We start from the raw sequence: 15,130 nt of genomic DNA, 5'->3' as shown, positions 1-15,130 counted from the left end.
CCCTATATCCAGGAGTTTATGGACTTAAAGGCCAGTCTCAGAATTCTTTCCTAATGGCTAGCTTGACCAGTATCCACATCTAGTACCCTAAATACTCAGCTTACTGATTCCAGTTCCTGACTACACAAAGACAATAACATAAAAGAACCTTTCTTCACTAAACAAACCACCACGTCAGACCTTAGAAAAGGTAGTTTATAAAACCCCACAGGGCATTTAGAGCTCAAGGAAGACAGTTTTATGGCAGGCTGTCTTTGAGTGTGCCAAAAAGCCAAAGAAGCTGGCCAATTTCCCTCCACAAGTGTAGAACCCCCAGGCAGGAGGTTTAGATGAAGTGTTGGGGTTTTACCTCAAAGATGTTTTGTGAACTCCCTGCCCTTGCCACATCCTAAGACTTTTTTTTAAAACACTGGTTCAATGGGGCTAACACCTATTTCTAGCCTATTAGCCTGAGGTTTCACTTCCAAAACGCATTTGAAAGATTCTAGAACACACTATAGTTTCTTCTGTCACCAGTCTCCCCAGTACCCACAAACCTCAGCTAAGATGAAATGGGCCATAAAGCCAAGGTGCTGTACTGGCCAGCACACTCTATGGCTCTGGGTGTAACTGACCCTAACCCTTATCTCTGCCCCTTGAAGCCAGTGTTGCCAAGGCATGTCTCTGTCAAGACTAGAGAAGAAAAGAGCTCTAGGAACCAACCCTTCCTGCCCTGCCCTCACCTCTCAGAAGATAACAGCCAGAACAGGTTGGACTCTGGAAAGGGAGATGATGGCTCCTCTTCCCCTAGTCTGGCTGAGACCTGAAGGGAGACTATTTATAGGCTGCCTCATCACTGGGAGAGACACAAAAGTCCTCTTCCCTCACCACCTTTCTGGGACAATATGCACCAAGCGCTTTCCCAAACCTTGAATGTTTAATAAAATGCTATCCTGTGTCAGCTGTGAGGACCAGGCCTTGTAGTCCATTCCTTTGGTAGCTACCTGTCATGTGGGAATCCAGCACATCATGTGAAGTGTCTTAATCCCTGTCTGAAATGTACACGAAACAATCAAAAAGAGTACATCACTGGGGCCAGGTACTTAGCTCAGCAGTTCCACCACCTGCTGCGCAAGCGCAAGGACCTGAGTTTGATCCCCGGTACCAAAAAAAAACCAGTATTACACAGATAAAATGCCCCAAACCTCATGTATCACAATCGGTGTCAGTAGGTGGCAGCTGAGATGAGGTCATTGCCTCGCTCCTGGTAAAATTAAGCACAGCATCAAAACTTGTAGAGTGGGAGTCAGAGTCAGTACCTTAGAAAAAATTCTGGAGCCAATAGTAGAATATGCTTTTTGGGAATGCCACAGTGTCACCAACACTCAACATGGCACAGACAACAGCACTGCTCAGGAACATGGATGATGACAGCTCTGGGTCACAAGGTGGTTCAAAACATTGGACTCAAAATGTGAAGTTTCAGGAATCTCTCTTGCTTGTTCTTTTTGTATATGAATGTGATAGGATGAAAATCTGCCTAAAGCAGTCTAAAAGCTCTTTATAAAAAGTCTAACGATAAGCATTTTCATACTTTTAATTAGCTCATTTTTCTTAATTGTTGACAAAATAAACATGTGCGTTCTAACTGCTGGTATCTGGGATTCTAGGAAACAGCTCTCTGCTCAGGAGGCTGGGGCTAAGGAAACCTGAGAATCTCTTAAGTATTTCCCCAGCAGTGACAGCTAGTCACTGGGCAGGTCAGAGAGCCACTGCCTTATGCTGCTGATCAAAGATCTTGGAACTTCTTAGCACGACTTCAGTCCAACTTGTTGATGAAGGAAAATGTGTTACTACTTAAGCCAGTTTTTTTAAATAACTGGGGAACTACAACCACAGATAGTAAGCCATCTGCATCCTTTCCCTTTCATTTTTGATTTTAAGACTTCCAGTTTGTGTCCTCTCCCCACTGGACATTTCCAGTCTTGTATATTAGCATGGCTGCATACTCGTGAGTCTCTGCAGTATTCCACACTAAGTCATTCTCACCTTTCCCTAGCATCAGCCAATGTTATCACTGCTATAGAAATTTATTTTATTTGTCCTTACTCCCATGGAGTATTATCCAAGAAGTAGGAGTTTTCACACCTTATCATACTGTCAGTTTGATTGAAGAAGAGAATAACAGTAAAAACAGTGTCATAAAAGTGTGGGATTCTAAGTGCCAGTGGGATTAATGCTGATTTTTTTTCTAGTTAATCACCTTTTTGAACCAAAACAAGTGTATCTTAGCTCCATCCTCTACTACAGAGAGCAGCAGGGCCCAGATCCTCACCAAGCCATCACTCGTTCAATAGTTTACTTGAGCGTGTTCCAGAAAACCTATGTCCTGGCCACTAGCCCTGCACAAGGTAACCCATCACCCTCCTGCCAGGCCTTCACCACAGTCATAGTCCACACAGAATCTATGAGCTGTATGTTAGTGCAGATGGCACCTGACACCTCATTAGAAAACACCTCACAAGTGACAAACTTGTGCTCAGTATGCTTTACCTTTCCCTTGGGAAAGGCTTCCTACAGAGCTGATAGGAAATACAACTGTGGATGCAGATGCACAGTCAGACCCCAAATCATAAAATCACAGCACAAACCCCAATTCGTCCCCCATACAGGCACTGATTTGTTTTCAGATTTGCCTCTTCAAATATACTATCTTATAAAGGAAGTCTGTTACATTCATATTTACTCCATTGTTTTTCTTTAAAATTTAAAGAGCTATTATATTCCCCTATGTTTTATTTTTAATACTCATGGGACCACTTTGCAGATAAGTCATAGGAAAATTATTTACAAAGATGACCACTCCTCTCCCTGCACTTGTTTTTAAGAAAGAAGTAACATTTATATTAAAGACCAAGCTTATATTTTAGATTTGTTTTAACCTTTGGGGGAAAATAGAGAAAAATAATTCACCCAGTATAAAAGCTGGAAAGTAAAAAGGCTGATCTTAGCAACTTCTAGGCAAGCAGAGAAATCAACTGTCTGCTTGTTTCCTCCTGCACCCAGGCTGGTTGCTCTCAGTTTTGGTGGGGGGAAAAATGTAAGTTGGCTACAGAGTGCCCTCTCAAGCTGTGGCTGCACCGTAGGTCTCCCCTCCCAAATTTCCCAGCATTGCCAGTTTCCACCTCAACTCTCAGGAGGTGCTAACATTACCTCTAGGATGGCTTGTAAGAGTAGAGTGGACATGGCCCATCAAGAGCAAGATGTGGAGAAGAGGGGTGGTGCTACTGGATTCCTCCTGCTGCAAAGCTGTGCTGGCCCCACAGCTCATCATTTCCAACCCTTCAAAACCCACTCATCTCCTAAGAGACCGGGCAGACTGGGAGTGCAGCCAGTGTCACCTCAGGGTTAGAAAGGCACAGCAGATAGGCACTGGGCCCACTTCCACTCCTGTCTTTGCTGTGAGCCAGCTGTGTGAGCTCAGCCATGTCCAGCCTTGGGCACACAGTCCCTTCTGCCAACTGAGGGAAAACCAGCTATCCTGTGCTCAGACCAATCCTACACAGTTCTCACATGCCCACCTCACTGCAACTCAAGGGCCCAGCTTAGGCTTCTGGCCACTGAGATGGTGGGTGTAGTTTTCTGGCCACACTGGGCTAAAAAGAAGTAGAATACTGGCTCCTACTCCGATTGAAGAAGACATTTTGGGAGCAAGGGATGGGACCGGTGGGTGAAATGAAAATGTATGGCGGCAAGAGGCTAGGCTTTACCACCAGGAAGATTGGCCACTTAGAGGCGGGAAGATCACCAAGTGGACCCCAGCTCAGGGCTCATTCCTGAGGTCTCAGTGACAACCAGGCAACAGACACCCCTATGAAGATACCCCACTCAAAGACAACTTTTAGCTAGAGAGGCAAACAGTAAGTAGTAAGTAGCACATCAATAAAAGCCTTAAGAGTTTTCTTTTTGGGCCGGGGATTTAGCTCAGTGGTTTCGCCACCTGCTGCACAAGAACAAGGACCCAAGTTCAATCCCCGGTACCAAAAAAAAAGTTTTCTTTTCCACCACTCTGCCAGCATGGCTGGGCACAGCACACACACCATTACAATGTCTCTCAATGAGGCTTCTTAGGACAAAAATCTCCAGGAACAATGAATATAATAGTCCTACCCATATGTTAATAGACAGAAATGCTCAAAAGTGTATCCTGTTTCTTATTCACTCAAAAATTTGACTCAATTTTCATTCCTCTATAGTTTCAAAACTATATGAAAGCATGCTATTTGTTTACGCTGCTATAAACAATCAGTGTTCAGAATCTGATGCCGTCATACAGACCCACAGTTTACACATTACATTCCTCAGTGTTTCTTTGTGGCTTGCTATCAAACATCTGGCACCTTCTCTCACTTGCTAGCATCAACCTGTGGAAATATGAGAAACCCAGATCCAAGTGACCTCTAATCTCGGAACTACAACATTTGTCACACAATCCTGTCAATGCAGCACAGCTGAAGGACCAGCTTCCACATCTATCCCACTTATTCCATGATCTGCCAAATTCCTTCCCCCAAAGTCCTGGTCCTTAACCCAAATTTTCACATGGAGCCTGGGCCATTCCCAGGATGCCCCCTGGAAGTCACACAGAACTGGAAACCTGCACCAAGAATTGGCATAAACAAGCCTCCTCAATGTATAAGACACCTCCTGACGCCCCTTGAACCTTCTTTGTCCCATTCCACGGTTGCTGTCCAACTGCACGTCCCATGTCAAAACAGAAGAATCACTGGAATTTGGCTTTCTATGCTCTAGCTCCTCTCTCACTGGATGGCAGGAACCCAATAAACCAACTTCAATCCTTTTTTCTGTGAAATTTATTGTTTCCACATTAAAAGATTTTTGGGGGAGGAGAGGAAGTATTTTTTTTAACCACATGATGATCCTATACAGCTGCCCAGAGTAGGACACCATCATAAGTCATTAACATGCCATATGAATTCTGAATAAATAAAAGCTACAAAGCCCAAGTTATATACAAATATCTTAGGCAATAATGTTTACAAACCTATGTACAATGAAACAAATGTAAACAGTAAATGCAGCATGAGAGTAATCAAAGGATGCACAGGGACAACCACTTTTGGTCAGTCTGCCCCTAGGAACTGGCATCACCAGCCCCCAGAATTAGGCCACCCAATTCTTCCCTACACAACTGAATGGACCCTCAGATGTGAAAACAAAAATCTGAAAATATCACTCAACTGAAGGACCAGAAAGCTGGAGAGGAGGTTGCCACCTACCTCCCCTGAGTCTGAGGCACGTGGAAGAGGAGGCAACACAGAGGCTTAGCCTTAGGAGTGCCCAGGCCCTGGAGGCTCCTGCCACCCATGGCTCAGACAGGCATTTCGCTGCTTTGGGAGGCAAGTATATGGAATGGTGACTGCTTATGTAAAATGAGAAGGTGCAGACGATGTTCCGGAATTCAGTGACCTTCCTGACTCTTTGCCAGAAACAGGCCCAAACTATAAGGGTGGAACTGGGGACACATGATTATGAGCACTGAAGATGCTTAGGTGGGAGCTCAGGAGGAGGGCACACATTAACCTGATTTGGGTTAAGAACTTTTAGAGATCTGCAATGTCCTAAACACAACTAAATCCTATCAGCACAGCAGAGTGGGGGCTATGAGGCAGGTATGATGAACGGGTACTTCTGCATCCAGTGACCCAGTAATACACATATGTATCACCTTGTGACCCACAAAAGTGCAATCATGTGAAACCAACGGCACTACGGCGAGAAGAGAAAATAGCCAGTATTGAGATCGCGCAGAGTCCTGGAGCTGGGCAAGGCCCAGCAGCCACCACTGCATGCAGCCTGCCCTCTGCCAGCCATGGGGAGGCAGGAAGAGGGACACAGGGCTGGGCCCAGGCACCGAAGGGTGAGGTGTGGGTGTCCTGGGTTGTTGGAGGAGGGCAGGAGCCTCCACCCGGAGGCCGGGCACTCACACACTGAGAGGCAGCATACCCGGTGCTGATGACGGACGTGAGGACCCCAGACCAGGAGGAGGAGGAGCTGGGTCAAAGCCGTTTACTGCCCTGTGGGGTGACCAGAGCAGAGAAGAAGGGAGGGAAAGAAAAAGAGATTATCATTTAAAATCACTACACACAACAAAAAATCCATTTGCTTTCTATAGTCCTCTTCCTGGCTCACAGTAAGGCCCTGACAGCCTACAGGTGAGAGGCTGCCCAGAAAGTATCAGTTGGTCAGAGAATGGAGAATTTACAATCCTCAAGTACTGAGACCATGTGCCCTTTCTTGGCAACTTCATCAAACTGACCATTGTGGTCCTGATTTTTTTTTCCTACAGAGCAGGTCTAAATGCCTGACAATAGGGATCCAGGTAAATAAATAATTGTACAACAAAACATTATATAACCATTAAAACTATATTCCACATACTTTTTAACAGTATGAGGTAAATATTCAGAATGTACTTAATACTAAGAAGTACTGAAAAAGAAGCAGGCTACTAAACTGCACATGTTCAATGATAAAAAGAAAGGAAAAAGTAAACTGTATCTATAATATACTAGATTCTATACTATAGCCCCTTATATAGACATCACTGTGTAGCTAAATCTAGAATGTGAGGATTTTTAGATATATACACATATGAATATAAAATGTGTGAATTCTATATATACATATGTTATGTATATACATGTATATATAATTTAACAATAGTTACTTTTCTTCCCTCTAGGTTAATTTTTCTATTACTTTATACTTTATTATTTCCAAATATCTTACAATGTACATAAATAATAAGAGAAAAATAACTGGTTACAAATTATTTACCAAGCAACACCAAATAGACTTTCCTCTGTGACTAATATGCAGGCAGCCCAGCCCTACACAAGCACTAGCACCAGAGTGCATTAGGTGGAGTGCCCAGCCCCAGCCCCATGGCAGCACAGCCACAGGAAGCAGCAAGCCATGAAGGGAAGGAAGAAAGAAGGGGCCTGGACCTCTTTGGGGATACTTCAGCCTTTCTGTCCTGAAAAACTTCCTAGGAGAATTTGGCCTAGTAGCCACTTGGGGGAAGAGAGCCAACCACAAGGGGCCACCATGTACCACACTTGTCCACCATGCCCCAAAACCCTGGAACAGGGGGCCAGGGAGCTGAACATAACAGATTCATGAAAAGAGGTTCTTTCAAAAAAAGAGTGGAGCCTATAGTGTCAGGCTGAAGAGGTAAGAAAAACAAGCATGCAGACTTACAGAAAACCCCTGGCTATTCTGAAGAAACTGAGTTCCTGTCTTAAGAAAATAAACACACCATATTCAGAATCTGAAATCAAGGCACTCACACAGAAACCAAGAGCAAAACTCTGATAAATGTTCTTTCTCTCTGATGTACACTGTTCTACTTCAGTGATGGACAGCCTGGATTTTCCCTTTCTAGGCTGAGGGAGGTCTGACTTTTGAGCTTCATTTGAACACTTTAAATCATCCCTGTCCACTCTCCCAAGGCTACATGCCTGTGCCTCTTCTGAAGCACAAGACCATAGCCTATGTACCATTGTGGTGCTCACCTAGTAAGCCCCATATGTCATCTGTTTGGCTAGTCCCAGTGTCCCCAATACCTGCTTCTCCCAGGATCCTCGGGAAGAACTAGACAAATGGCCTCAGCTTCCAATATGTGAATCTATTTCCCAGCCTCACAGATCACTGCATTAGGGCAAGCTGTACTGCAGAAACCCAACAGAGAGCAGGAGTACTCTGGGTTGCCAAGAAGATTCTGGCACCTTGTCCACCAGAGCATGCAAAGGAAGCAACCACAAGGGTGGCACCAAATACAGGTTTAGGGGCAGGATACCAGCATTTTCTAGACTGATGGGCTTTTAAGAAATATCAAGTTCATCCCCATTGTGACATAGCTAAGGAAACCAAAGTAAGAGAGCTCCAGTCATTAACTCCAGCTCACCTTGTGAGCTGTCAGTGGAGAAGCAGGGGGGACCTGCCTCCAGATGCCCAGGGCACTATCTATCCTGGCCTCCTCTGGTCAGTCAGGGGAGCATTCTTCAGCAAGTAACCACTTTGGTGCTCCCAGTGCAGATCAGCTCTAATGGGAAAAACAACCCAGAATATAAAGGGAGAACTGGAACTAGGTAAGTAACTTATCTGTGTGGATGTAGAACGTTAAAATCGGAGGGAAAAGGCAGCTGACCCCAGCATTTTCAGTCTTGTGAGGCCCCTTCAAATAACTGCAAACATGTGCAATGAAGAAAGGTTCCCAGGAGAAGAAACACTTCCATACACACCAGAATCAGTGAAAGAGCTGCTGGGAAATGTTTTCATGGGCCACATCAGACTGAATGGAGGGAACAGGCAAGATGGAGAGACAGACCTGGGAATCATCAATGGAAAAAGTTCCAGACCTGTACAATTCACACTTTTACCTCAAAGTCTAGTTAAAGAGTGATAAACAGACTCCAGCTAAGAAAAGGTGCTATGGTCAGCTGTAAAATGGCAAAAGAAGTATTAAGAAAGGGAAAAGAGTCAATGTGTTTAAAGGCCAGCCAGGAATGGACAGTAAATCTAACACGGCAGAGATAAAGGAGGAAAAGAAACAAGGTTGGTATACCTGAGAAGGCAGTACAGAGAAAATGAAGACAATCTGAGCTAATTCAGAACAGGAAGAAACACTCTAGAGCCCAATCTCCCTATTTCAGTGGGTAAAAAGAAACTCAGCAGCTCCAGCCAGCTCAATCTTCAGCCCAGGCTGCGCAAACAGAAAAGGAGCTCTGAAATGTAAGGTAGATCTTACACATACGTCCTATCTACCATTCCAGTTTAATTCTGAATACAAGATCAAGTGCAGAGGCAAAGGAGGCCCCAGTCGAGAAAATAAGTAACTGGAGGACAGAAAGAACTCCATCACCATTAAGACAAACAAATGTGATCCTAGGACCTAACAATGACACATAGCCCCACCCTGGACTCTGACATCAACACAGTGCCCTGCCCCACGTGGTCAGTGCCACCAGGCATGCTATCGCAGCTGCCCAAGATTACTGTACTGATGGTTTGTTTTGTTGGGATGGGTTCTCAGTATGTTGCCTATGTTGACCTCAAACTCCTGGGCTCAAGTGAACCTCTCGCCTCAACCTCCCAAGTAGCTGGGATTGCAGGTACATACCCCCATGCACAGCCACTGGAGTGTTTTTGTTCTGCACTGCTGAACTAATAATAACAGTATATAGTCAAGGCTCACTCATGGGCTATAAGTTGGTTAAAGCTGAGTCAGCTCCATGCAGTTAGTAAAACCAGTTTGTTAATGTTTCTTCCACCACACACCATGATGAAGAAAGAGGGAAAGAAAGCACAGCAAACAAATTCAGTTACCCAGGAACAACGTGGGAAATATGACTTTTTCTTGCCTAATAAAAAAAAAGGAAAGAGTATTAAACAGTAATACAAATACTATTTTCATATCGTGCCTAAAACTAGCCTGTGCCCACCTACACACAGCTCAAAAGAAATAGACTGGCTTGCAAAAATAGGGCAAGTAAAATATAAGAAACTACAGCTAAGGAGAAAAAAATATGCACAGTTTGGAACAAATTCAAGTGACTGTACCACTCATGAAATCTGTACCCTTTTAGATGAAGACATAAAGGGTGCTCAGAGGTGGGAGGAACCAGTGCCAAGCAGGCACAGCAGCCTGCATTTGAGGTACTGGCAGAGAGATCCCAGGCTAGATAAAAATCTCAGTTCCAAGAAGCCCTCAAAATACTCCCTATAAAGCAAAGTTCTCCATTTAGGTATGGTTTCATGTGGTAAAGCTTCATTACACCTGAAGGTTGTGAAGGGAGAAAAGGTGAGATGAATGTGTGCCCCCACAGGCACAGGAACCACTGATAAATTTGTCCCCCAACAATCCACCTTTGGGGTCTCCAGTCGTACAAACAGCCTACTGTACAGACTCCTCAGGAGAGGCAGGGCAGGCAAGTTCTAGACCCAAGGGCTTTTTAAAATGGAAAGATTTTTCACATGCTAAAATGGCAAGCCACACTTCTTTACTTCTTTAAAGACTGGTTTCTTTTTTTTTTTTTTTTTTTTGAGACAAGGTCTCACTGTGTAGTTCAGGCTGGCCTTGAATTCACTATGTAGTCCAGCCTGGCCTTGAACTCATGGCCATCTTCCCACCTCAGCCCCCCAAGTGCTGGAATTACAGGCATGGGTCACCATGCTCAGCCAAGACTGTTTTCTTTTATGCCACCTGCCAGATTTAATGGTAGACCTGGGAGTCAGCTTTTTCCCCTTTCCTTTTGCAACTGGTACACACCATCTTGGTTTTTATCTACTGGATAGGTCAAGAGAAGAAAGACGAGAGGTGAAAAGCCAAATACGCCAGAGAAAGTCAGAATCAGAGCAAAGCAGCAAATCCATAGAGCTAGCCTCAGGAATATGGTAACTAGACAAAGATTGCTCAAGCAACAGTAGACTACTATTGCAGTGGGCATATACAATCCATTTGTCAAATAAGTTAACACTTAAACAAGGGCCAGTCTACAAAAGCATATTTCATTATGCCCACAGTACAAAATAAAATTTATAAAATATTGGGCCAAAACCAAGTATCACTGGAAACTTATTCAATCAGGAAGTACCCTTCCAGGTTCAGTTCAGGAAATAAGGCCTACACTGCAACGAGGCTGTTCCTCAGGGGTAGGGGTCCAGGCAGAGAGCCCAAGCCCACTCCTGTTTTCACCCTGCCATGAATCCTCCACATCTCCCCAAGACCAAGCTCAACTCTGGGCAATGCTGCCCTGGTGCTCTGCAAGTTAAAGGCGGCAGCAGTAAGCCAGGATAGACAGTGTGTTCTCTCCCTTGTGATCATCCTGAAGCACTTTCCACAAAAGGCCCCTGTCCAACCAATCCAGTTCTGGCCCATGTCTGTTCTCATGTCATACAGTACCCAAACTCCATCAAGTACTGTGATTTCAGAGAAAGACTAGTAACTACTCTACTGAAGGTAATTACAAGTTGCAGGAACAAATAATTAGATACTGTTTCCAACACTCTTGAAGGCTTCCCCTAAGCTTTCCTCATATAATTTGGAGGAAAGGGCTACTCTAATGTAGAATCATCTATCCATTCCATGCACTATAACAGTATAGAAACAGAGCACTCCTCAAGTTTACCTGAAACTCCTAAGCCTAAGGAAAATTAACTTCATACTTAGGCCATCTGGAGAACTCTCAAAATTAGAATAGAATTCTGTTTTATATGCTGATATTTTAGAATATTATTTTGGGGGGTTTTTTTGGTACCAGGGATCAAACTTGGGTCCTTGCGCTTGTGAGGCAGGCGGTAGAACCACTGAGCTAAATCCCTGACCCTAGAATATGTTTTTAATCAAATGTCCTTAATGAACTGTAAATATTTCAGGATAGAATTTTCTTAAGTAATGAAGATGAACCAGAACCAGAACCAGAGTGGATTGTGTATCAAATCTGGCCTGCTGTAACATGTCATGATTATTGAGGACAGTAAAAAATATAAGCTCCTTTAAGAAATTATGAAAATTTGTTTTCCCTGCATTGCTTCAACAGAAAAACAAGAAAGAACTACCCATACGACTTAAAGCAGAGACAGAAGACGGTCATGAGTGCCTAGGTGCTATTCCAGCACATTACCTAAGGTAAGATGGTCAGTATCCCCAGACCACAGGCAATCACGAGTTCCCTATATCAAGACATGTCCATAACAAAAGGATTGCCATGCACTATTTAAATTTTAAAATATGAGGCAGTTACATGTCCTGATATGGAAAGATACTGGCAATGTAAGTCATAACAGGCATGTTGCAAAACAATAAAGTATAATCCTGGGTATTGTAAAAAGTTTATAGCAGATGCATAAAAATATGATTTTAGATCCTTAAAAATAAGGAATGCAGGGGCCAGGATTTAGCTCTGTGGTTCCGCCACCTGCCTCGCAAGCACAAGGTCCCGAGTTTGATCCTCAGTACCCCCCTCCAAAAAAAAAGGCATGCAAAAAATATGAAAACAGACAACAGTTATTTTTTACTTCACATACTTCTATATCAAGTGGAATTTTTTGCATTAAGGATATACCACTGCTTCAATCTTTTATTTTGGTACCGGGGATCGAACTCGGGTCCTTCTGCTTGTGAGGCAGGTGACGGAACCACTGAGCTAAATCCCTGGCCCCTAATCTTAAGATGAGTTTTTAAAAATAACAGTCATCCCAAAAAAAATCTTCACTTCATAAAGAAGTTGTATCTCCTACACTGAGAATGCCTAAATACTTCAGGGCTTTGTATATTTCTAAAACCTTCAGATAAACGGTTTGCTAGAGTTTGCATATACATAATTACAGTGTTCTCTTCTGCATTTAAAAAAATTTCCTGAGCAAGTCTACCAAACTGTAAGCACCTGCAGAATGGGGACCACACCCCAGCTAGGCAGAACCTCCTAAGTCCAGCACTGCTGCCTTTTAAGAGTCTGCTCCCAGAACAAAAGGTTCCCGGGGCAACAGACTCCATGAGGATCAAAAGACAACAACAAACTTCTGTCCCCAAAGATTTGAATGAGAATAGGCTTCAGGTAGGTTTATCACACTGAATTCATCTTCTTAAGATTTCAGTAACCTCAGTTAATACTCTCAAACACTACTGCTCCAAAACTGATCACTTAAAAAGTCCAGAACTTACCCTTTGTCGAAGAAAGACGTGTGCCCTGATCGAGTGAACTTTGTGCCATTGCTATTCATCACTCCACAGTTAACATTCCCTGAAATATAAGATTTTCGTGCTGCTTGGTCCTTTGCAAAATTCCTGCAAGCTGCTAACTTGGATTCTAAAGCCTAAAAAAAGGAAAAAGGAATGATGTGAGTGTCAAAACAGTAGCTGCACAGCAAATTTTGCATTCCAAAACATTTCTATTTCAAGTCTCAACCCTTACTCTTCCAGTTGATAATGATGGTTAGTTAAGTCATAATCTTTCTATTAGAAAAAGCGAATGTTTGTCCTGACTCTATTTCTAATGAGTATTTTACTTATTCCTCTCAGTTTACTGGTTGGGATTGGGATTGGAGTGTGTGTGTGTGCGTGTGTGTTTGTGATGGGAGCAAACATTATAAAGAATCCAAAAATAATTAAGAATATTTTGATGTGGCCAATTATTTTAATAGGTTCTCAGACTAGTTTTTTCCATTGTAACAAAATAGATGCAAGAACTTACACCACCTCACATGAAGTTATTTCTGAAAGCACACTGTAAAATGTTTACCTGAAACCCTTTATCTGTAATTAAAAATTCACCTGTAATTTATATTGGCTGCCCTTTTTAACATTTGCCTCTAAATCAAGTACCTTTATACCTGGCATGTGCCAAGCTCTGTCAACAGATGATGTGGAGAGAACAGGAGTTTCTCAACTATTTTCATACATGCAGATTTCACCAACTCCCCCCACTTCCCATCAACACACTGACTACCCCTAAAAAGGAAAATATAATCTATGGCAAAATTTAAAAAAAAAAAAGAGAGAGAAAGAAAGAGATACAGACTGTAAAAACACAGTCCTTTCCTGTTATCCATGACACTAAAGGATTAGAAATGCAATAAATTAAATTTATAGATAACGTACACTTCATTATGAGAATCCATTTGGACGTCCCAACCCCACAATTTTAGTGATATGGCAATAAAAACACACTGCTGCTCTTTCTCTTCTTCGTTCCTATGATAAAAGTATAATAAGCTAATAAAATAATGACTGGAAGGAAGAAAGGTAATGAACTTGTAGGATAAGCTGAGTGACTTCAGTGACTTGTACATATACACATCCACAGTAGATACTGAGAACCATTAATTCCCTATTAATTCCCCAAGGAAGATACTTGTCCACTCATTTAAATATCTGCTGAGCATCTATTATATGGCAGGCACAAGTTATGTTTAAGGCACCAGCTAGACATTTATACAAGCACCTGATCCTTTCAAGATAAAAAGGGGTCTACAGATTAAGATTTGGAAAAAAAGAAAAAAAAAAGAAAAGAAAAAAAAAAAGAAGAAAAAAAAGATTTGGAAGCTATCCAAACCCAGAATTAAGAGGAAACCAGGGCTGAATATCAGGAAGTTAAGTACAGAACTCTTAGCAAAACCAACACTGAAAACGTGGACAGATAAAGACCCAACAAGATGACTAACAGAAATGGGCAGGCAGGTGGGAGAAGCCACAGAATAACATCAGGGAAGCAGAGGACAGAAGACATTTCAGGGGTAGGGGGTCAGTGATGAATGTCTCAAATAAAATTAGAACCCCACACATTGGACTTGACAGCACTGAGATCATGGTGAGCAGTTTTAGTGGAATGCTAACAATAGTGCAGACACGTTTTCAAAAAGCTTACCCGTGAAGGGAAGAGAGAAGGGTAATGGCTAAGGAGAGATGTCGCATAAAAAGAAAGAACAGCTGCTTTCATTTCTGTTTTTTAAGAATAAAAAAATTATGTAAGGGTTAGAACTATAGCTCAGTGGCAAAGCACATGCTTAGCATACAGGAAGCCCTGGGTTTGATCCCAGGGGAAGGGAGGTAATATGTAACACATAAACATCACATATAGAGTATACAGTATATAGATAACAAATATTGTGTAATACATAAATATTAACACATATGTAGAGAAATAAAGATGAGAAGATGAGAAGGATTGGAATCCAAAGCACAGAGACACAAAATTCTGACACTTCTTCCACTGAGACAAAAAGGAATAATGGCCACAGTGATAACAGGAAGGAAATACCAAAAGGTGAGAGAAGAATTTAATTAAGTTTAAATCAGAGGATTTGGTTTTCTCTGGGAAGAGGATATAAGAGTAGGGAAGGAGGGGCCAGGGATTTAGCTCAGTGGTTCCGCCACCTATCCTGCAAGTGCAAGGACCTGATTTCGATCCCCGGTACCAAAAAAAAAGGTAGGGAAGGAACTTCAAGTTCAAGTCAGCGGACAGAGTTGTATACAGAGTTGTTTCACAAAGAGTTGTGAAATGTGCACGAAAACATGTAGGGGTTGATGGATAACTGCACAAAAAGTTTTGGTGACTTCTTAGAAGAG

The 15,130-nt window shown here is 42.7% G+C and overlaps 1 protein-coding gene across 7 annotated transcripts in view; it reads right to left on the bottom strand.

Moving 5' to 3' along the window:
* Nucleotides 1-4,835: 4,835 nt before the first annotated feature.
* Ndel1 (nudE neurodevelopment protein 1 like 1) overlaps nucleotides 4,836-15,130 on the bottom strand; it is a 52,118-nt gene continuing 41,823 nt past the window's right edge. For 5 of the 7 annotated variants that reach the window (XM_004857501.4, XM_004857499.3, XM_004857502.3 and 2 more), the window contains 2 exons: nucleotides 12,728-12,879; nucleotides 4,836-6,077 (listed from right to left, as the gene is read on the bottom strand). In XM_004857501.4, the coding sequence (XP_004857558.1) occupies nucleotides 5,984-6,077; nucleotides 12,728-12,879 (246 nt within the window). In that variant the 3' untranslated portion in view covers nucleotides 4,836-5,983. Of the gene's footprint in view, nucleotides 6,078-9,390; nucleotides 9,426-12,727; nucleotides 12,880-15,130 lie in introns of all 7 variants that reach the window. The other 2 variants (XM_004857503.3, XM_013076857.3) reach the window with 1 other exon arrangement.

Source organism: Heterocephalus glaber, unplaced genomic scaffold (assembly GCF_053883595.1).
Source record: "Heterocephalus glaber isolate CG9 unplaced genomic scaffold, H.glaber_assembly_v1.0 deba00001564, whole genome shotgun sequence".
Lineage (NCBI taxonomy): Eukaryota > Metazoa > Chordata > Mammalia > Rodentia > Bathyergidae > Heterocephalus > Heterocephalus glaber.
Note: the sequence above shows the minus strand (reverse complement) of the source record. Positions and strands in the feature narration are given on the sequence as shown.